The 17,710-nt window shown below is 42.4% G+C and overlaps 1 protein-coding gene across 2 annotated transcripts; it reads left to right on the top strand.

Moving 5' to 3' along the window:
- The first annotated feature begins 5,297 nt into the window (after positions 1 to 5,297).
- Positions 5,298 to 17,340, top strand: kif17 (kinesin family member 17). 2 transcript variants are annotated; one of them, XM_029675767.2, is made up of 14 exons: positions 5,298 to 5,611; positions 5,966 to 6,112; positions 6,347 to 6,448; positions 6,725 to 6,914; positions 13,464 to 13,916; positions 14,048 to 14,142; positions 14,231 to 14,396; positions 14,575 to 14,678; positions 14,793 to 14,917; positions 15,008 to 15,236; positions 15,456 to 15,714; positions 15,858 to 15,925; positions 16,022 to 16,142; positions 16,748 to 17,340. In XM_029675767.2, the coding sequence occupies exons 1-14, from the start codon at positions 5,381 to 5,383 to the stop codon at positions 16,936 to 16,938; spliced, it is 2,481 nt and encodes an 826-aa protein (XP_029531627.2). In that variant the 5' UTR covers positions 5,298 to 5,380; the 3' UTR covers positions 16,939 to 17,340. The 2 variants fall into 2 exon arrangements, with proteins under 2 accessions (XP_029531627.2, XP_029531619.2); XM_029675759.2 differs by having other exon boundaries at positions 15,855 to 15,925.
- Positions 17,341 to 17,710: the final 370 nt, after the last annotated feature.

The raw sequence follows: 17,710 nt of genomic DNA, 5'->3' as shown, positions 1-17,710 counted from the left end.
CAAAAATAAAATGAAACCATCTAGTGTTCAGCAAAATAACAACACAATGTCAAATACAGGTAGTCCAGTCAAATAATTAACATCCAATCACATTAACCGTTACTCTCTTGCGGGAATTCTAGCTAACCTTAACGTATCTGCTGCTCATTCCGTTTGCTTGAAAATTGATAAATGGTAAAAATTAAAATAAAAAGTAAGGCCCGCATCCATAGAGACACATATCAGCTCCACAGGTAGTACTGCGAGAATTAAGACAACTTTCGAGTAGTAAGACATGTATAAAAATAACAGATAACATTAATGGTGAGCTACCAAGTGGCTAGGACAGGCAAGACCCATACTATTGTGGAGGACTTCATTCTTACTGTTGCTGCGGATATGGCTGGGACAATGCTGGTTGGAAAAGGCAAAAAAAAACTATACAGATGATGTTTTCATCAAACACTGTTTCATGACACAGGAGATTTGAGATTGTTTTGAAACAATTACTGCTTCGCATACAAGCCAGTGAATTCTATGCGTTATAGCTGGATGAGTCAACAGATGTGTTGGGCCTGGCACAGCTCCTGGTATATGTCCGTTATGTTTGTGGGGGGTCAATTAAGGAAGCCATCCTCTTCTGCAAACTACTGGAAACCAGGACAACAGGAGAGGATACTTTTTAAATACTGGACAGCTTTGTGACATCAAATGGACTTTGCTGGTCAAGATGTTGGGTATCTGTACTGATGGCGCAAAAGCCATGACAGGGAGACATAGTTGAGTGATAATGCACGTGCAAGCAGTTGCTCCCGACACCACTCGGTGAGTACACTGCAGCATCCACCAAGAGGCTCTTGCTGCCAAGGGAATGGCCTGACAGCTTGAAAGACGTTTTGGACACTACAGTGAAAATGGCTAACTTTGTTAAAGCAAGGTCCCTGAACTCTCATGTATTTTCTGCACTATGCAATGATATGGGCAGCGACCATGTAACGCTTTTACAACAATCACAAGTGCGCTGGTTGTCAAGGGGCAAAGTATTGACTGTAACGATTTTCATTGGTGGAAGAAGGTTAGGACCAAGGTGCAGTGTGGTAAGTGTTCATCATTTTAATGGTAAAACTGAACACTATCAAACAAGCACCAAAAGAACAACCGACCCAGCTCCGTCAGGTGCAAAACACACTAACCAGAAAATAACTACCCACACTGCATAGTGGGAAAACAGGCTGCCTAAGTATGGTTCTCAATCAGAGACAACGATTGACAGCTGCCTCTGATTGGGAACCACACCAGGCCAAAACCAGAAATACAAAACATAGAACAAAAACATAGACAAAATAACAGAACGCCCACCGGAGTCACACCCTGGCCTAACCAAAATAGAGAATAAAAAGCCTCTCTATGGCCAGGGCGTGACATTGACCCATTTTTTTTTAATTTAGAGAAAAGCTTAAAAGTTTTCTTTTACTGACCATCATTGTCACGTTCTGACCTTAGTTCCTTTGTTTTGTCTTTTGTTTTAGTATGGTCAGGGTGTGAGTTGGGTGGGTTGTCTATGTTAGTTTTTCTATGATTTTCTATTTCTGTGTTTGGCCTGATATGGTTCTCAATCAGAGGCAGCTGTCAATCGTTGTCCCTCATTGAGAACCATATTTAGGTAGCCTGTTTTCTATTGTGTTTTGTGGGTGGTTATTTTCAGTCTTTGTGTGGCTGCACCAGATAGAACTGTTTCGGTTGTTTTGTATTTTTGAAGTGTTCAGTTGTTTATTTAAAAGATGAACACTAACCACGCTGCGCTTTGGTACTCCTTCTTCCACCCAAGACAGCCGTTACAATCATTTTCACTTGTCTGACGGCTTGCAAGATGAGTTTCTCACACGACTGGCCTATCTGGGTGATGTTTTTTTTCGCCTGAAGGATCTGAATCTAGGATTACAGCGACTCTCCGCAACTATATTCAATGTGCGCGACAAAACTGAGGCTATGATTAAGAAGTTGGAGCTCTTCTCTGTCTGCACAACACACAGGTCTTTCCATCGTTGTATGATTTGTTGTGTGCAAATTAACTCAAGCTTACAGACCATGTCAAATGTGATACAGCGATGCACTTGAGTGCGCTAATTACACAAACAACTGGATTTGTTATCCCTTTCATCCCCTGCCTCCAGTCCACTTACCGATATCTGAACAAGAGAGCCTCATCAAAATTGCAACAAGCAGTTCTGTAAAAATTTGATTTAATCAGAAGCCACTGACAGATTTATGGATCGGCTGTGCTCAGTGTCCTGCTTTGGAAAACCGTGCTGTTAAGTCGCTAATTCCCTTTGCAACCATGTACCTATGTGAGAGTGGATTCTCGGCCCTCACTAGCATGAAAACTAAATACAGGCACAGACTGTGTGGAAAATGATTTAAGACAGGCTCTCTCCAATACAACCCAACATTGCAGAGTTATGTGCATCCTTTCAAGCACACTCTTCTCATTAACCTGTGGTGAGTTATTCACAATTTTCGATGAACAAATAAGGTTTAATATGTAAGATTGTTAAATAAAGAGCAAAATTATTAATTATATTATTATGAATGCCCTGGTCCTATAAGAGCCACTTCCCACGAGCCGGGTTGTGAAAAAAACTCACACTCAATCTTATGTTTAATAAAGGTATCGTATAGTGTGTGTGTGGCAGGCTTACAACGGTGGCAAAAAAAACTACATTTGAGAGTGCGCTGACACTGGTGCAAGAGGGGGTACGCAGCTGGAGGTTGAATGTTTGAAGGGGTACGGGACTATAAAAAGTTTTGGAACCACTATTGTATACAGTACCACTCATTCCAGGGTTTTTCTTTATTTTACTATTTTCTACATTGTAGAATAATAGTGAAGACATCAAAACTATGAAATAACACATATGGAATCATATAGTAATGAAAAAAGTGTTAAACAAATCCAAATATATTTTAGATTTGAGATTATTCAAAGTAGCCACCCTTTGCCTTGATGACAGCTTTGCACACTCTTGGCATTCACTCAAACAGCTTCATGAGGTAGTCATCTGGAATGCATTTCAATTAACAGGTGTGCCCTGTTAAAAGTACATTTGTGGAATTTCTTTCATTCTTAATGCGTTTGAGCCAATAAAGTTGTGTTGTGACAAGGACGGGGTGGTATACAGAAGATCGCCCTATTTGGGAAAAGACCAAGACCATATTATGGCAAGAAAAGTTCAAATAAGCAAAGAGAAACGACAGCCCATCATTACTTTAAGACATGAATGTCAGTCAATCCAGAAAATGTCAAGTACTTTTAAAGTTTCTTCAAGTGCAGTCGCAAAAACCATCAAGCATTATGATGAAACTGGCTCTCATGAGGACTGTCACAGAAAAGGAAGCCCCAGAGTTACCTCCCGCAGCAGAGGATATCATCAAATCAAATCAAATGTATTTGTCACAGACACATGGTTAGCAGATGTTAATGCGAGTGTAGCGAAATGCTTGTGCTTCTAGTTCCGACAATGCAGTAATAACCAACGAGTAATCTAACTAACAATTCCAAAACTACTACCTTATATACACAAGTGTAAAGGGATAAAGAATATGTACATAAAGATATATGAATGAGTGATGGTACAGAGCGGCATAGGCAAGATGCAGTAGATGGTATCGAGTACAGTATATACATATGAGATGAGTATGTAAACAAAGTGGCATAGTTTAAAGTGGCTAGTGATACATGTATTACATAAAGATGCAGTAGATGATATAGAGTACAGTATATACGTAGACATATGAGATGAATAATGTAGGGTATGTAAACATTATATTAAGTAGCATTGTTTAAAGTGGCTAGTGATATATTTTACATCAATTCCCATCAATTCCCATTATTAAAGTGGCTGGAGTTGAGTCAGTGTGTTGGCAGCAGCCATTAGAGTTAACTGCACCTCAGAATAAAGCCCAAATATATACTTCACAGAGTTCAAGTAACAGACATATCTCAACATCAACTGTTCAGTGGAGACCACGTGAATCAGGCCTTCATGGTCAAATTGCTGCAAATAAACCACTACTATGGTGTGGGGGTGACACTGTCAGTGATTTACTTAGAATTCAAGGCACACTTAACCAGTATGGTTACCACAGCAATCTGCAGCGATACGCCATCCCATCTGGTTTGCGCTTAGTGGGACTATCATTTGTTTTCAACAGGACAATGACCAAAAACCCACCTGCAGTCTGTGTAAGGGCTATATAATCAAGAAGAAGAGTGATGGAGTGCTGCATCAGATGACCTGGCCTCCACAGTCACCTGACCTCAACCCAATTGAGATGATTGTTTGGGATGAGTTGGACCGCAGAGTGAAGGAAAAGCAGCCAACAAGTACTCAGCATATGTGAGAACTCCTTCAAGACTTTTGGAAAAGCATTCCTCATGAAGCTGGTTGGGAGAATGCCAAGAGTGTGCAAAGCTGTCATCAAGGCAAAGGGCAGCTACTTAGAAGAATCTAAAATCTAAAATATATTTGGATTTGTTTAACACTTTTTTGGTTGGTACATGATTCCATATGTATTATTTTATAGTTTTGATGTATTCACTATTATTTATTTTTTTACAATGTAGAACGTAGGTGTGACGGGTACTGTACATATGCATAAATGAACACATCTTTCTATGAACTTGATCTAAATCTGTTGTTTGGGTAGATATGGAAGATTGGACGATTCTTCTGGGCACTTGTAACATGACGTGCTTTGATCACAGAAGTGTGTGGTTGCCTAGCAACTTGGAACGCCGTGGGAAGACAGACAGACAGAGCGAGCGGGCGATCTAATAGTCTCTGTTTAGCAGTTTTGTTTTGTTTTTGTGCACGGATTGTATTCATTGAAGGACATGTCATCTGCCAATCCAACCGATAAGCGGCCTGATATGTTAGCTAACGTCGGTAATGTTACAGGTTGTGTTTGCTTTGGTACTTGGTCAATGTGAAATAGCTAGTTTAGCTACTGACTATATCATGCTGATTTGCTATCCTGCTTCTGTGACCAGATCAACAGGTTGATATTAGACTTTACTATTTTGATCAGATAGTATGTCAGCTGGATGAAGTATGTCATAGCTGCCAGTGAGATTAATTGTTTAGCTACAAATGAACAGTAATCTAAACTATTGTAACGACAATTATTGTTTCTTGCCGTTAGCTTGCACAATGCCTGAAATGGATTCAACAACTGATGATTGATATTGACATTGGTAGCCAATAATATCAATGATGATGTTGACGTTTGTAGCCAATATCAAGAGATAATTCTTATAGACAAACATTGGTGTCAGACTGCCTTGCTAACTTGTCACCAGTGCTTGCCTGATATCAGACATACCAAGAAGACAAAGGCAAAAATGGCTTCAGAGGCAGTGAAGGTAGTGGTCAGGTGTCGGCCGATGAATGATAGGGAGCAAATCCTGAATTGTAAGATGGTAGTATCCGTAGAGACGAGTAGGTGTCAGTGTTTGATCAAGAAGCCAGGGGCGAAGGAGGAGCCACCAAAACAATTCACCTTTGATGGAAGCTACTTCATTGGCCAAACCACTGAGCAGATGTACAACGAGATCGCCTACCCTTTGGTTGAGGTAGGCCTACAATAAATCCTACTACATTTCCACAACTTGATTTTGGTGGATTTCAAGCAGAAGCACCAGCTCTTGGGTTATTGGACACCTCCAGTAGAGCTGTAAACGAAATACATGTCACAGTTAGGAAACCAAGTGTGCCATTGCCACCTAAGCTACAGTATATCCCCTTGCTAATGACCTTGGAGCTCATCATTTAGAGAAGAGGCTGCTATCAATCTACTGCTGAAATTAATTGTAAGCATATCGGCATATATTCCTTAAAAAAGTCTACAAGCATGTAAATTTGTCTTTGCACTGAATGTGATGAAAATCTGATGGTTGATGCAAACAGACTGTTCTTTCTCCTGACAGGGGGTGACTGAAGGGTACAATGGAACAATTTTTGCATATGGCCAGACTGGAAGTGGCAAGTCCTTCACCATGCAGGGGGTATCTGAGCCAGCAGCCCAGAGAGGGGTCATCCCAAGGGCCTTTGAGCACATCTTCGAGAGCATTCAGGTACAGTCTTCACCTTCAATATTGTAATGCCACCAAGGATAAGTTGGTGGGGATCATTATTTTAGAATTGCTGTGGTTGGAAAAGCTGACCTCAGACAAGGCCTTTGTATGACTGGCAGGGCCTATTTGAGTGGCCAGGTTGTATTACTGTAGGTCACATGAATGTGCTTCATTATCAAGTGTTTCCTCTCAAGAATAGGTTCTTATTCATTAGTTGTCTTCTGTGTAAGATAGTGTGCAGAAAATACAAAGTTCCTGGTGAGGGCTTCCTACTTAGAGATCTACAATGAAGAAATCCGAGACCTTTTGGGAAATGACACCAAACAGAAAATGGAGGTAAGAAAGCATAGTACCAGAATATTAGAGGGGTATTCATTTTTTAAGTAGTGCACATTTATGTTTCTGACATAGAGGTTGATTCTTGCCATGGGATGATAGGAAAGGAACCGCTTCATTGTGCGGTGGGCATTTGTATTTCCGTCACAATGGTTGTTACCTTGGCGACTTAAGAATAGGACAGGGAAGTGTGTGCCTGTTTGTGAGTTTGTTAATGTGTCCTCATATGATGACAGGTTTGTTGTTTGTGTGCATGTGCTTGTTGGCGAATGTCAGCTGAAGGAGCACCCAGAGCATGGTGTATATGTGCGAGACCTCTCCTTGCACACAGTGCACAGCGTGGGGGAGTGTGAGCGCATTATGGTGCAGGGATGGGGGAATCGATCTGTGGGCTACACCCTGATGAACAAGGACTCCTCCCGCTCCCACTCAATCTTTACTATTCACATGGAGATCTGCAACACAGGTGAGATCACCCCTCTGTCTGTGCATCAACACACACAAACTCAGTCATTCACAACCTGCCTCTACAGATGTGTCACTAATACACACATATTCAGTGAGTTAAACAGAAACTAGTGAGGAGGCTGGAATGTTGAGTCATATTTCTGTCTCTTTGCAATCCATGGAACTAAAACAGACCTATCAGCTGCATAAATAACCTCAAAAACCATATACAGTGCCTTCAGAAAGTATTCACACCCCTTGACTTTTCCACATTTTGTTGTTACCGCCTGAATTTAAAATGGATCAAATTTAGATTTTTGGTCACTGGCCTACACACAATACCCCATAATGTCATAGTGGGGGGAAAATGTACACACATTTTTACAAATGAATAACAAATGAAAAGATGAAATGTCTTGAGTCAATAAGTATTCAACCCCTTTGTTATGGCAATCCTCAATAAGTTCAGCAGTAAACATTTGCAAAACAAGTAACAATAAGTTGCATGGACTCACTCTGTGTGCAATAATAGTGTTTAACATTATTTTTTAATGAGTACCTAATCTCTGTACCCCACACATACAATTATCTGTAAGGTTCCTCAGTCAAGCAGTGAATTTCAAACACAGATTCAACCACAAAGACCAGGGAGGTTTTCCAATGCCTCACAAAGAAGGGCACCTATTGGTAGATGGGTAAAAGAAGCTGACATTGAATGTCCCTTTGAGCATTGTGAAGTTATTATTTACACTTTAGATGGTGTATCAATACACCCAGTCACTACAAAGATACAGGGTGTCTTTCTTAACTCAGGTGCCGGAGAGGAAGAAAACGTCTCAGGGATTTCACCATGTTGCTAATGGTGACTTTAAAACCATTACAGAGTTTAATGGCTGTGATAGGAAAACACTGAGGATGTCTCAACGACATTGTAGTTACTCCACAATACTAACCTATGCGTTCTATGGAAAAGAATGAACGATGTGGAAGGTGTGTTCCATGACGCGCAAGCGGAGAGGAACTGAGCTTCCAAGGAGTTGCATTATTTTTCAGGGAACACATAGAGCCCTGAGTTGATTATCCCTTTTATACCATTAACACATTTGCCACTAGAAATGTGTTCAAAGTCAATTGAAGTAGCTAGAAAGTTTACTAGATACTAGTTGCTGTGGTAACCAAACAAAGAGACTTGTTAGTTTAGCTAAACAAACCATCAGTCCTAGCTTGCTATTATGAAAATCCAAATTCAACAATACCAATACTGTTTTCAATCCGACTTGCTTTCAAAAGCAGCTCAAACAAAACATGTGAAAATTAACTATAGCCATTAAATTCTACTGTGGGAAATAATGCACGCCCTAGAATGCCCTTCAAGCTAATAAGAAAGGAGTATTCAACAATTTCATGGTATAACAAGTGTTATGTTTGGGGCAATTCCAATACAACACATTACTGAGTACCACTCTCCATATTTTCAAGCATAGTGGTGGCTGCATCATGTTATGAGTTAAGGGGGTCCGACCCAGTACTAGATTAGTGTACCTAATAAACTGTTCAGTGAGTGAAACATTAGGAACATTGGCTCTTTCCATGAGACTGAACAGGTGAAACCTATGATCTCTTAAATCACTTGTTAAATCCACTTCTATCAGTGTAGATGAAGGGGAGGAGACCAGTTAAAGAAGGATGTATAAGTCTTAAGACAATTGAGACATGGATTGTGTATATGTGCCATTCAGAGGGTGAATGGGCAAGACAAAAGATTTAAGCGCCTTTGAACAGGTATGGTAGCAGCTGCCAGGCACACCGGTTTCATTGTGTCAAGAACTGCAAAGCTGGTAGGTTTTTCATGCTCAACAGTTTCCCATGTGTGTCAAGAATGGTCCACCACCCAAAGGACCGCCAGCCAACTTGACACAACTGTGGGAAGCATCGGCATCAACATGGGGCAGCATCCATGTCAAATTCTTTCGACACCTTGTGGAGTCCATGCCCTGACGAATTGAGGCTGTTCTGAGTGCAAAAGGGGATGCAACTCAAAATTAGGAAGGTGTTCCTAATGTTTTGTACACTCAGTGTACATAACATAATATTCTGCATATTGGTTGTGATCGAGGAGTAGCTGGCAAACTACCAATGGAGACCAGTTGCTGCAAGGTGCCTTGTTCAATTACTCTCAGAGGACACGTCTTTTACTCTGACCTAGTCTCAAAGGCTTCCCCCTGGATGTGACATGATATTCCCTCTCTCTCTCAATGGCTATTAACTATCACATTTCTTAATTTGTTAATTTAGCTACAGTACCAATCAAAAGTTTGGACACACCTACTCATTCAAGGATTTTTCTTTATTTTTTACTATTTTCTACATTGTAGAATAATAGTGATAACATCAAAACTATAAAATAACACAGATGGAATCATGTACTAACCAAAAAAGTGTTAAACATATTCAAATCTATTTTATGTTTTAGATTTTTCAAAGTATCCACCCTTTGCTGATAAAAGCTTTGCACTTTTGGCATTCTCTCAACCAGCTTCACCTGGAACGCTTTTCCAACAGTCTTGAAGGAGTTCCCACATATGCTTAGCACATGTTGGCTGCTTTTCCTTCACTCTGCGGTCCAACTTATCCCAAACCATCTCAATTGGGTTGAGGTCGGTCGTTTGTGGAGACCAGGTCATCTGATGGAGTACTCCCATCACTCTCCTTATTGGCCAAATAGCCCTTACACAGCCTGGAGGTGTATTGGATCATTTTCCTGTTGAAAAACAAAGGATAGTCCTACAAAGCGCAAACCAGATGGGATGGCGTATCGCTGCAGAATGCAGTGGTAGCCATGCTGGTTAAGTGTGCCTTGAATTCTAAATACATCACAGACAGTGTCACCAGCAAAGCACCATCACACCTCCTCCTCCATGCTTCATGGTGGGAACCACACACGCGGAGGTCATCCGCTCACCTTCTCTGCATATCACAAAGACATGGCGGTTGGAACCAAAAATCTCTTATTCAGACTCATCAGACCAAAGGACAGATTTCCACCGGTCTAATGTCCATTGCTTGTGTTTCTTGGCCCAAGCAAGTCTCTTCTTATTATTGCTGTCCTTTAGTAGTGGTTTCTTTCCAGCAATTTGACCATGAAGGCCTGATTCACGCAGTCTCCTCTGAACAGACACAGATGTGTCTGTTACTTGAATGCTGCGAAGCATTTATTTGGGCTGCAGTCTGAAGTGCAGTTAACTCTAACTTATCCTATGCGACAGAGGTAACTCTGGGTCTTCCTTTCCTGTGGCGGTCCGCATGGGAGCCAGTTTCATCATCGCGCCTCATGGTTTTTGCGACTGAACTTGAAGAAACATTAAAAGTTCTTGACATTTTCCAGATTGACTTTTGATTTGATTAACACTTTTTTTGTTTACTACATGATTCCAAATGTGTTATTTCATAGTTTTGATGTCTTCATTAATATTCTACAATCTAGAAAATAGTAAAAATAAAGAAAAACCCTGGAATGAGTAGTTTTTAAAATATTTTTTATTAATTTAAAAAAAATTTTTTACTAGGCAAGTCAGTTAAAAACAAATTCTTATTTTCAATGACGGCCTAGGAACAGTGGGTTAACTGCCTGTTCAGGGGCAGAACGACAGATTTGTACCTTGTCAGCTCGGGGATTCGAACTTGCAACCTTTCGGTTACTAGTCCAACGCTCTAACCACTGGTGTGTGTCCAAACTTTTGACTGGTACTGTATATTTACATACAGTTGAAGTCGGAAGTTTACATACACCTTATCCAAATACATTTACACTCAGTTTTTCACAATTCCTGACATTTAATCCTAAATGTCAAAAAAAGTAGCTGGCTTAGGTCAGTTAGGATCACCACTTTATTTTAAGAATGTGAAATGAAATAATATTAGAGAGAATTATTTATTTCAGCTTTATTTCTGTCATCACATTCCCAGTGGGTCAGCAGTTTACATAAACTCAATTAGAATTTGGTAGCATTGCCTTTAAATTGTTTACCTTGGGTCAAACGTTTCGGGTAGCCTTCCACAAGCTTCCCACAATAAGTTTGGTGAATTTTGGCCCATTCCTCCTGACAGAGCTGTAACTGAGTCAGGTTTGTAGGCCTTCTTGCTCGCACAAGCTTTTTCAGTTCTCCCCACACATTTTCTATAGGATTGAGGTCAGGGCTTTGTGATGGCCACTCCAATACCTTGACTTTGTTGTCCTTAAGCCATTTTGCCACAACTTTGGAAGTATGCCTGTCGTCATTGTCCATTTGGAAGTCACATTTGCGACTATGCTTTACCTTCCTGACTGATGTCTTGAGATGTTGCTTCAATATATCCACATCATTTTCTTTCCTCATGATGCCGTCTATTTTGTGAAGTGCACCAATCCCTCCTGCAGCAAAGCACACCCACAACATGATGCTGCCACCCCCGTACTTCACGGTTTGGATGGTGTTCTTTGGCTTGCAAGCCTCCCCCTTTTTCCTCCAAACATAACGATGGTCATTATGACCAAACAGTTCTATTTTTGTTTCATCGGACCAGAGGACATTTCTCCACAAAGTATGATCTTTGTCCCCATGTGCAGTTGAAAACCGTAGTCTGGCTTTTTTATGGCGGTTTTGGAGCAGTGGCTTCTTCCTTGCTGAGTGGCCTTTCAGGTTATGTTGATATAGGACTCGTTTTACTGTGGATATAGATACTTTTGTACCTGTTTCCTCCAGCGTCTTCAGAAGGTTCTTTGCTGTTATTCTGGGATTGATTTGCACTTTTCACACCAAAGTACGTTCATCTCTAGGAGACAGAACACGTCTCCTTCCTGAGTGGTATGACGGCTGCGTGGTCCCATGGTGTTTATACTTGCATACTATTGTTTGTACAGATGAACATGGTACCTTCAGGTATTTGGAAATTGCTCCCAAGGATGAACCAGACTTGTGGAGGTCTACAATTATTTTTCTGAGGTCTTGGCTGATTTCTTTTGATTTTCCCATGATGTCAAGCAAAGAGGTACAGAGTTTGAAGGTAGGCCTTGAAATGCATCCACAGGTACACATCCAAATGACTCAAATGATGTCAATTAGCCTATCAGAAGCTTCTAAAGCCATGGAATTTTGAAATTTTCCAAGCTGTTTAAAGGCACAGTCAACTTAGTGTATGTAAACTTCTGAACTTCTGACCCACTGGAATTGTGATTAAGTGAAATAATCTGTCTGTAAACAATTGTTGAAAAAATGACTTGTGTCATGCACGAAGTAGATGTCCTAACCGACTTGCCATAACTATTGTTTGTTAACAAGAAATTTGTGGAGTGGTTGAAAACAAATTTTAATGACTCCAAAATAAGTGTTTGTAAACTTCCGACTTCCACCCTATGGGCTGCAATTCAGCTGTTAGCTGCCAATGTTGTACACCATGATTGACAGCTAAGCTTATATACAGTGCATTTGGAAAGTATTCAGTCCCCTTGACTTTTTCAACATTTTGTTATGTTAAAGACTTATTCTAAAATTTATGAAATAGTTTTTCCCCCTCATCAATCGACATACAATAAATACCCTGTAGTGACAAAGCAAAAACATGTTTTTAGACATTTTTGCAAACTGAAATTGAATTTCACATTTACATAAGTATTCAGACCCTTTACTCAGTGCTTTGTTGAAGCCCCTTTGGCAGCGATTTTACTGAGGAGTGGCTTCCGTTTGGTCACTCTCCATAAAGGCCTGATTGGTGAACTGCTGCAGAGATGGTTGTCCCTCTGGAGCACTGTCAGAGTGACCATCGGGTTCTTGGTCACCTCCCTGACTCAGGCCCTTCTCCCCCGATTGCTCAGTTTGGCTGGGCAGCCAGCTCAAGGAAGAGTCTCGGTGGTTCCAAACTTCTTCCATTTAAGAATGATGGAGGCCACTGTGTTCTTGGGGACCTTCAGTGCTCCAGTACCCTTCCCCAGATCTGTGCCTTGACACACTCCTGTCTCGGGGGTCTTTGGACAATCCCTTCATCCTCATGGCATAGTTTTTGCTTTGACATGCACTGTTAACTGTGGGAGCGTATATAGACAGGTTTGTGCCATTCCAAATCATGTCCAATCAATGGAATTTACCACAGGTGGACGGACGCCAATCAAGTTGTGGAAACATCTCAAGGGTGATCAATGGAAACAGGATGCACCTGAACTCAATTTTGAGCCTCATAGCAAAGGATCTGAATAGTTATGTAAATAAGGTATTTCTGTTTTTTATTTTATAACATTTGCAAAAATTCCTAAAAACCTGTTTTCGCTTTGTCATTATGGGGCATTGTGTGTAGATTGATGAGGAAAAAAGTTAATTTAATCACATTTAGAATAAGGCTGTGATGTAACAAAATGTGGAAAAGGAGAAGGGGTCTGAATACTTTCCGAATGTATCTAGATCTCAGGGTCCAAAAGAAGGGAGAGGAACTAGTACGGCAGATTATGACAGCTAACTCAACCATAATGCGTGTTCTTGTCTGTGTTAGCACTTGGCTTTGAGGCCAAACATTCACTGTCTGTGTCCTGTGGTCTCAGATTCAGCTGGCGAGGACCACCTGCGTGCTGGAAAACTGAACCTGGTGGACCTGGCAGGCAGTGAGAGGCAGTCTAAGACTGGTGCCACCGGGGAGCGGCTCCGTGAGGCCACCAAGATCAATCTGTCCCTGTCGGCTCTGGGCAACGTCATCTCTGCCCTGGTGGATGGCCGCTCCAAACACATCCCCTACCGAGACTCCAAGCTAACCCGGCTGCTGCAAGACTCCCTGGGAGGGAACACTCGCACCCTGATGGTGGCCTGCCTCTCGCCTGCAGACAACAACTATGAGGAGAGCCTGAGCACCCTGCGCTACGCCAACAGGGCCAAGAACATCCAGAACAGGCCCCGCATCAATGAGGACCCCAAGGATGCCCTGCTCCGAGAGTATCAGGAGGAAATCAAGCAACTACGCGCCCTCATCTCTGGCCAGCTGGGCAGTGGCAACCTGTCATGTGAGAACCATGTTTTTCTCCACACTTTGTCTTACCATTGAGAGTAAGAGTTTTCACATAGAAGATCAAACTGCTAGGTTATTATGTCTAGTCTAAAATTGGATTATTCTCAATTGTACCATTTTCATCAGCACTTCTGGCTGGTCAGTTGTCTGCGGGGCCTTCTGTTGGTCCATCAAGGCCACAGTCTAGCAGTACTGAGGGGGAGAAGGAGAAGATTAAAGAGGTGGGTAGGGTACTCTTCCACTGGGTTAGTTGACTGAGAGGCTGTTGAGTGGGAGGGGTAGATGAACTGACCTATTTGTGACCTCCAGGAATATGAGGAGAAGCTGGCCAGGCTTCAGGCTGAGTATAACGCTGAGCAGGAGTCCAAGGCCAAGCTACAGGAGGACATAGCTGTTCTGCGCTCTTCATATGAGACCAAGCTGTCCAGTCTAGAGAAGTCTAGGGCCAGCAGAGGGCACTATATTACCACGGCTGGTACCGTTACAACATCCCTGTCTACATTAGAATAACCAACCAATTCATTATCACACCGTTAGACAACCAAACCTAAGGATTTTAATAAGATATTTTATTAAGATAAATACCTTTAGCACTCAAGTGTATAGATGTTGCTCTAGTACTTGATACTATGCCTTGTTTTCTCATTGCCTAGAGTCAGAGATCTCCATTGTTATGAAACAAGCTCTTGAGGAGGAATCATGCTGTGTCACTGCTGCCCCACATGAGCATGCGGATTTGGAACCAGCCCTGGCCAAGGTACACATGCCTCAAGTTCCCAGTACTTGTGGATAACAGGTTATGCATGCATTTTGTAGAAGTATACATCAGAATGGAGCGGCCCCTTTAATGACGTGTGATCTCTTCTTGTAGGTGAGCCAGACACAGACATCTCGCCAGGTGACCAGTGTCCAGACAGAGTCTGAGGGGGAGGAGAATGCAGACTCCCCTCCCATTGGCACCCCAGGCCCTCTGGACCAGAAGCATGTCCTCGAGAGGTGAGTGACCACACATCCACAATATACCCTTTGTATAACATCATGTCCAGTGGTGTGATAGTGTGACTTGGTGCCCTGTCCTGTCTCCAGGCTGCAGCAGTTGGAGCAGGAAGTGGTGGGAGGGGAGCAGGCTCGGAACAAGGAGTTACAGCAGAGACACCGACAGAGGAAGACCCTGGCAGACCAGAGGAAGAAGCAGCTGATTGAGGCCCTGGCAGAGAACCGTGAGGAGAGTGACAATGTGATGCTCAATGTCTACGACTCCATCCAGGAGGAGGTCCATGCTAAGAGTCGGCTCCTAGAGAACACCCAGGGCAAGGTGGGACGTCTTCATGGCAAATAAATGCCAGATGAATGATTTATCTACTAGCACGCATTTTCCTGTACCAGATTTCTTATGCATATTTTTATTATTGATTCTGATTGCTGATTCTGTTAAGAATACATTATGAACTGTGATATAGATATAAGATTTAAGAGTAAACCTAAGCCTGTATGGTCTAGTTTTAAGTGGTGTTCTCCTGATGTGATTTCACAGCTGAAGGCGGCCAAGCTGGAGATCCGGGACCTGCAGGCGGAGTTTGAACTAGAGAGAAACGACTACCTGGCCACCGTCCGCAGGCTGGAGAGGGAGGGCCATTTGCTGCAGGCACTGCTGGAGCGCATGGCCCCTCTGGTCCGCCGTGACTGCAACTACAGCAACCTGGACCGCCTGCGGAAGGAGGCCACCTGGGATGAAGACGGTGCCACCTGGAGGCTGCCTGAGGTGGTGGTGCAGAAAATGGCCCTGCCATCAGGTGAGTGTAGGACAGGGAGAAATTATGTTGTGAGGATTTATTTGAAGATAGGATTAATGTTCACATTTTTAGTGGATGGACTTTTTGTGTAGATTTATATGTTGAGATTGCGTGGATCCTCTGTCCCGTCTCTCTTTCAGCAGTAGCTCCTTCAGCTCAGAGGCTCTCTGTACGCAGGAGCTCAGTGGCTGACACAGGAGAGTCCTTTCAGGTGGGTACTCATCTTTTTAAAAACGTTCCATATGGGATATGAGAATTAAAACATCAAATGTCTATGGTCCCTCATTGTTGCCTATGTTTTGTGCAGGATGACGAGGACCGATATAAGGAGATGTTGAACCGCAGCGACAGCGAGAACTTCGCCAGCAACTACTTCAAGCCTAAGAGAGCCAACCAGCTGCTGGGCGGTGAGCCACTGAAGGGACTGGGTAAGACCAGGCGCTACAGGCCCTTCCCCTGACCCCACAGCCCAGGCTACAGGAGGGAAAGCAGATCTGCTCACTAAAAATGTACTGTATTTACACAAATAAACTATTTGTACACTCTTATACACTCTTATCTGAGTTCAACTGTCACTGGAGTTACAACTCAAATCAAATGTATTTATAAAGCCCTTTTTTACATGAGCAGATGTCATAAAGTGCTTATACAGAAACCCAGTCTAAAACCCCAAACAGCAAGCAATGCAGATGTAGAAGCACAACTGTGACTGAGGTGTAGTTAATGTTAACACAAAAACAGGCAAACTATGAATTGGTATTTAATAAGGTGTGCAGGTCGAAGGGGGAGGTGCCTGAAATTATAAGAAAATAATACAATTCAGATACTTTTGGAATGAACATTCAAATAAAATGTGACAATTATAGCACCACATATAATACCAACGTACTGCTTGCTAGTATACAATTGTTTTATAAGGGTCCAAGTCAGTTACTGGAAACATTAAAAAGATCTAGCCTGCTATCCACTTAACTTCAACAGATCCTTTGCCCTATATTTGCTGTTGTCCCACTGATGACCTCTTCCCCTGCAGCAGTTCACTCAGCACCCCAGGGGAACGGGACGCCTCACCTGACCTCCAGCGGCTCCAACATCGGCCCCTCACTCAGCACTGAATCCCTCCTCCCTCGCCCCTTCCGCCTCGAGTCACTGGGGATCACCCCATCCAATGGCAAGGGGAAGAGGAAGAAAAGCAAAACGCACATCCCCTATGAGGGGAACTGAGAGAGCTGGGCTAGAGGGGAACTCTTCTGCAACCTCTCAATTTTTACCTGCCACCCGTTTTGACTCCTAGAGACCTCACTATTTGTTGACTTGTTTTGGTAGAGTATTTCGTTAATTCACTGTGATTGACCCTGTGGTGTTGGTGAACTATTGAACTTTTGCTAACCAGCAATATAATGTGACATTTACATGGACACTTGGTCTGGCAATGTGATGTTACTGGTGTGTTTGTTTTTTAGTACCTTTTTAAATGTTAGCTAACATTATGCTACTACCTAATGCCACACACCATAGTGCTTGCACTGACTCTTAATGCTGTGATATGGTTTATCCAACCCTGAATGTATTATTTATCACTGTTGTGGTTTTTGGATGAACTGTTAATACAATATATTTTCTGTAGATCTTGTTCATTTCATGTCTAGTTCTCAATCACTTCACAGAATGCGTCTGGTTGTAAAATATTTAGCTGTGAGCATCAGTAATAGGAAGGTCATCTTCACCATCAGGGAAGAAATTAGATCTGAGAGCCAAACATGTTAGACCAGTTTCAATGTGACATCAGATGGATGACTCAACGAGTGCTCTGCGGCCAGGGTGGTGTTGTCATATTAGCAGAGTGTTAACAGGCCACAGATGACCGTGTAGGTTAGCCTCCGGTTTCCTGGCTTCTGAAAAGATGTGTCAAAGACAAACCTCCCTGTTGTCTGCAAACAAGACAAGTGTGGAGCGACCTTGTGATCTCCAGGGAGCTGAGTGACACAGCCAACTT

This window comes from Oncorhynchus nerka, linkage group LG2, assembly GCF_034236695.1.
Source record: "Oncorhynchus nerka isolate Pitt River linkage group LG2, Oner_Uvic_2.0, whole genome shotgun sequence".
NCBI classification, from domain to species: Eukaryota; Metazoa; Chordata; class Actinopteri; order Salmoniformes; family Salmonidae; genus Oncorhynchus; species Oncorhynchus nerka.
The sequence above is the reverse complement of the archived record's forward strand: the minus strand, read 5'-3'. Positions and strand labels throughout refer to the sequence as shown.

Excerpts from the sequence above, each read along its gene's own strand:
- kif17 (XM_029675759.2), top strand. The coding sequence starts at position 5,381 with ATGGCTTCAGAGGCAGTGAAGGTAGTGGTCAGGTGTCGGCCGATGAAT. Across the intron at positions 6,449-6,724 it reads ACACCAAACAGAAAATGGAG|CTGAAGGAGCACCCAGAGCA; the intron begins GTAAGAAAGCAT and ends GGCGAATGTCAG. Across the intron at positions 6,915-13,463 it reads CATGGAGATCTGCAACACAG|ATTCAGCTGGCGAGGACCAC; the intron begins GTGAGATCACCC and ends CTGTGGTCTCAG.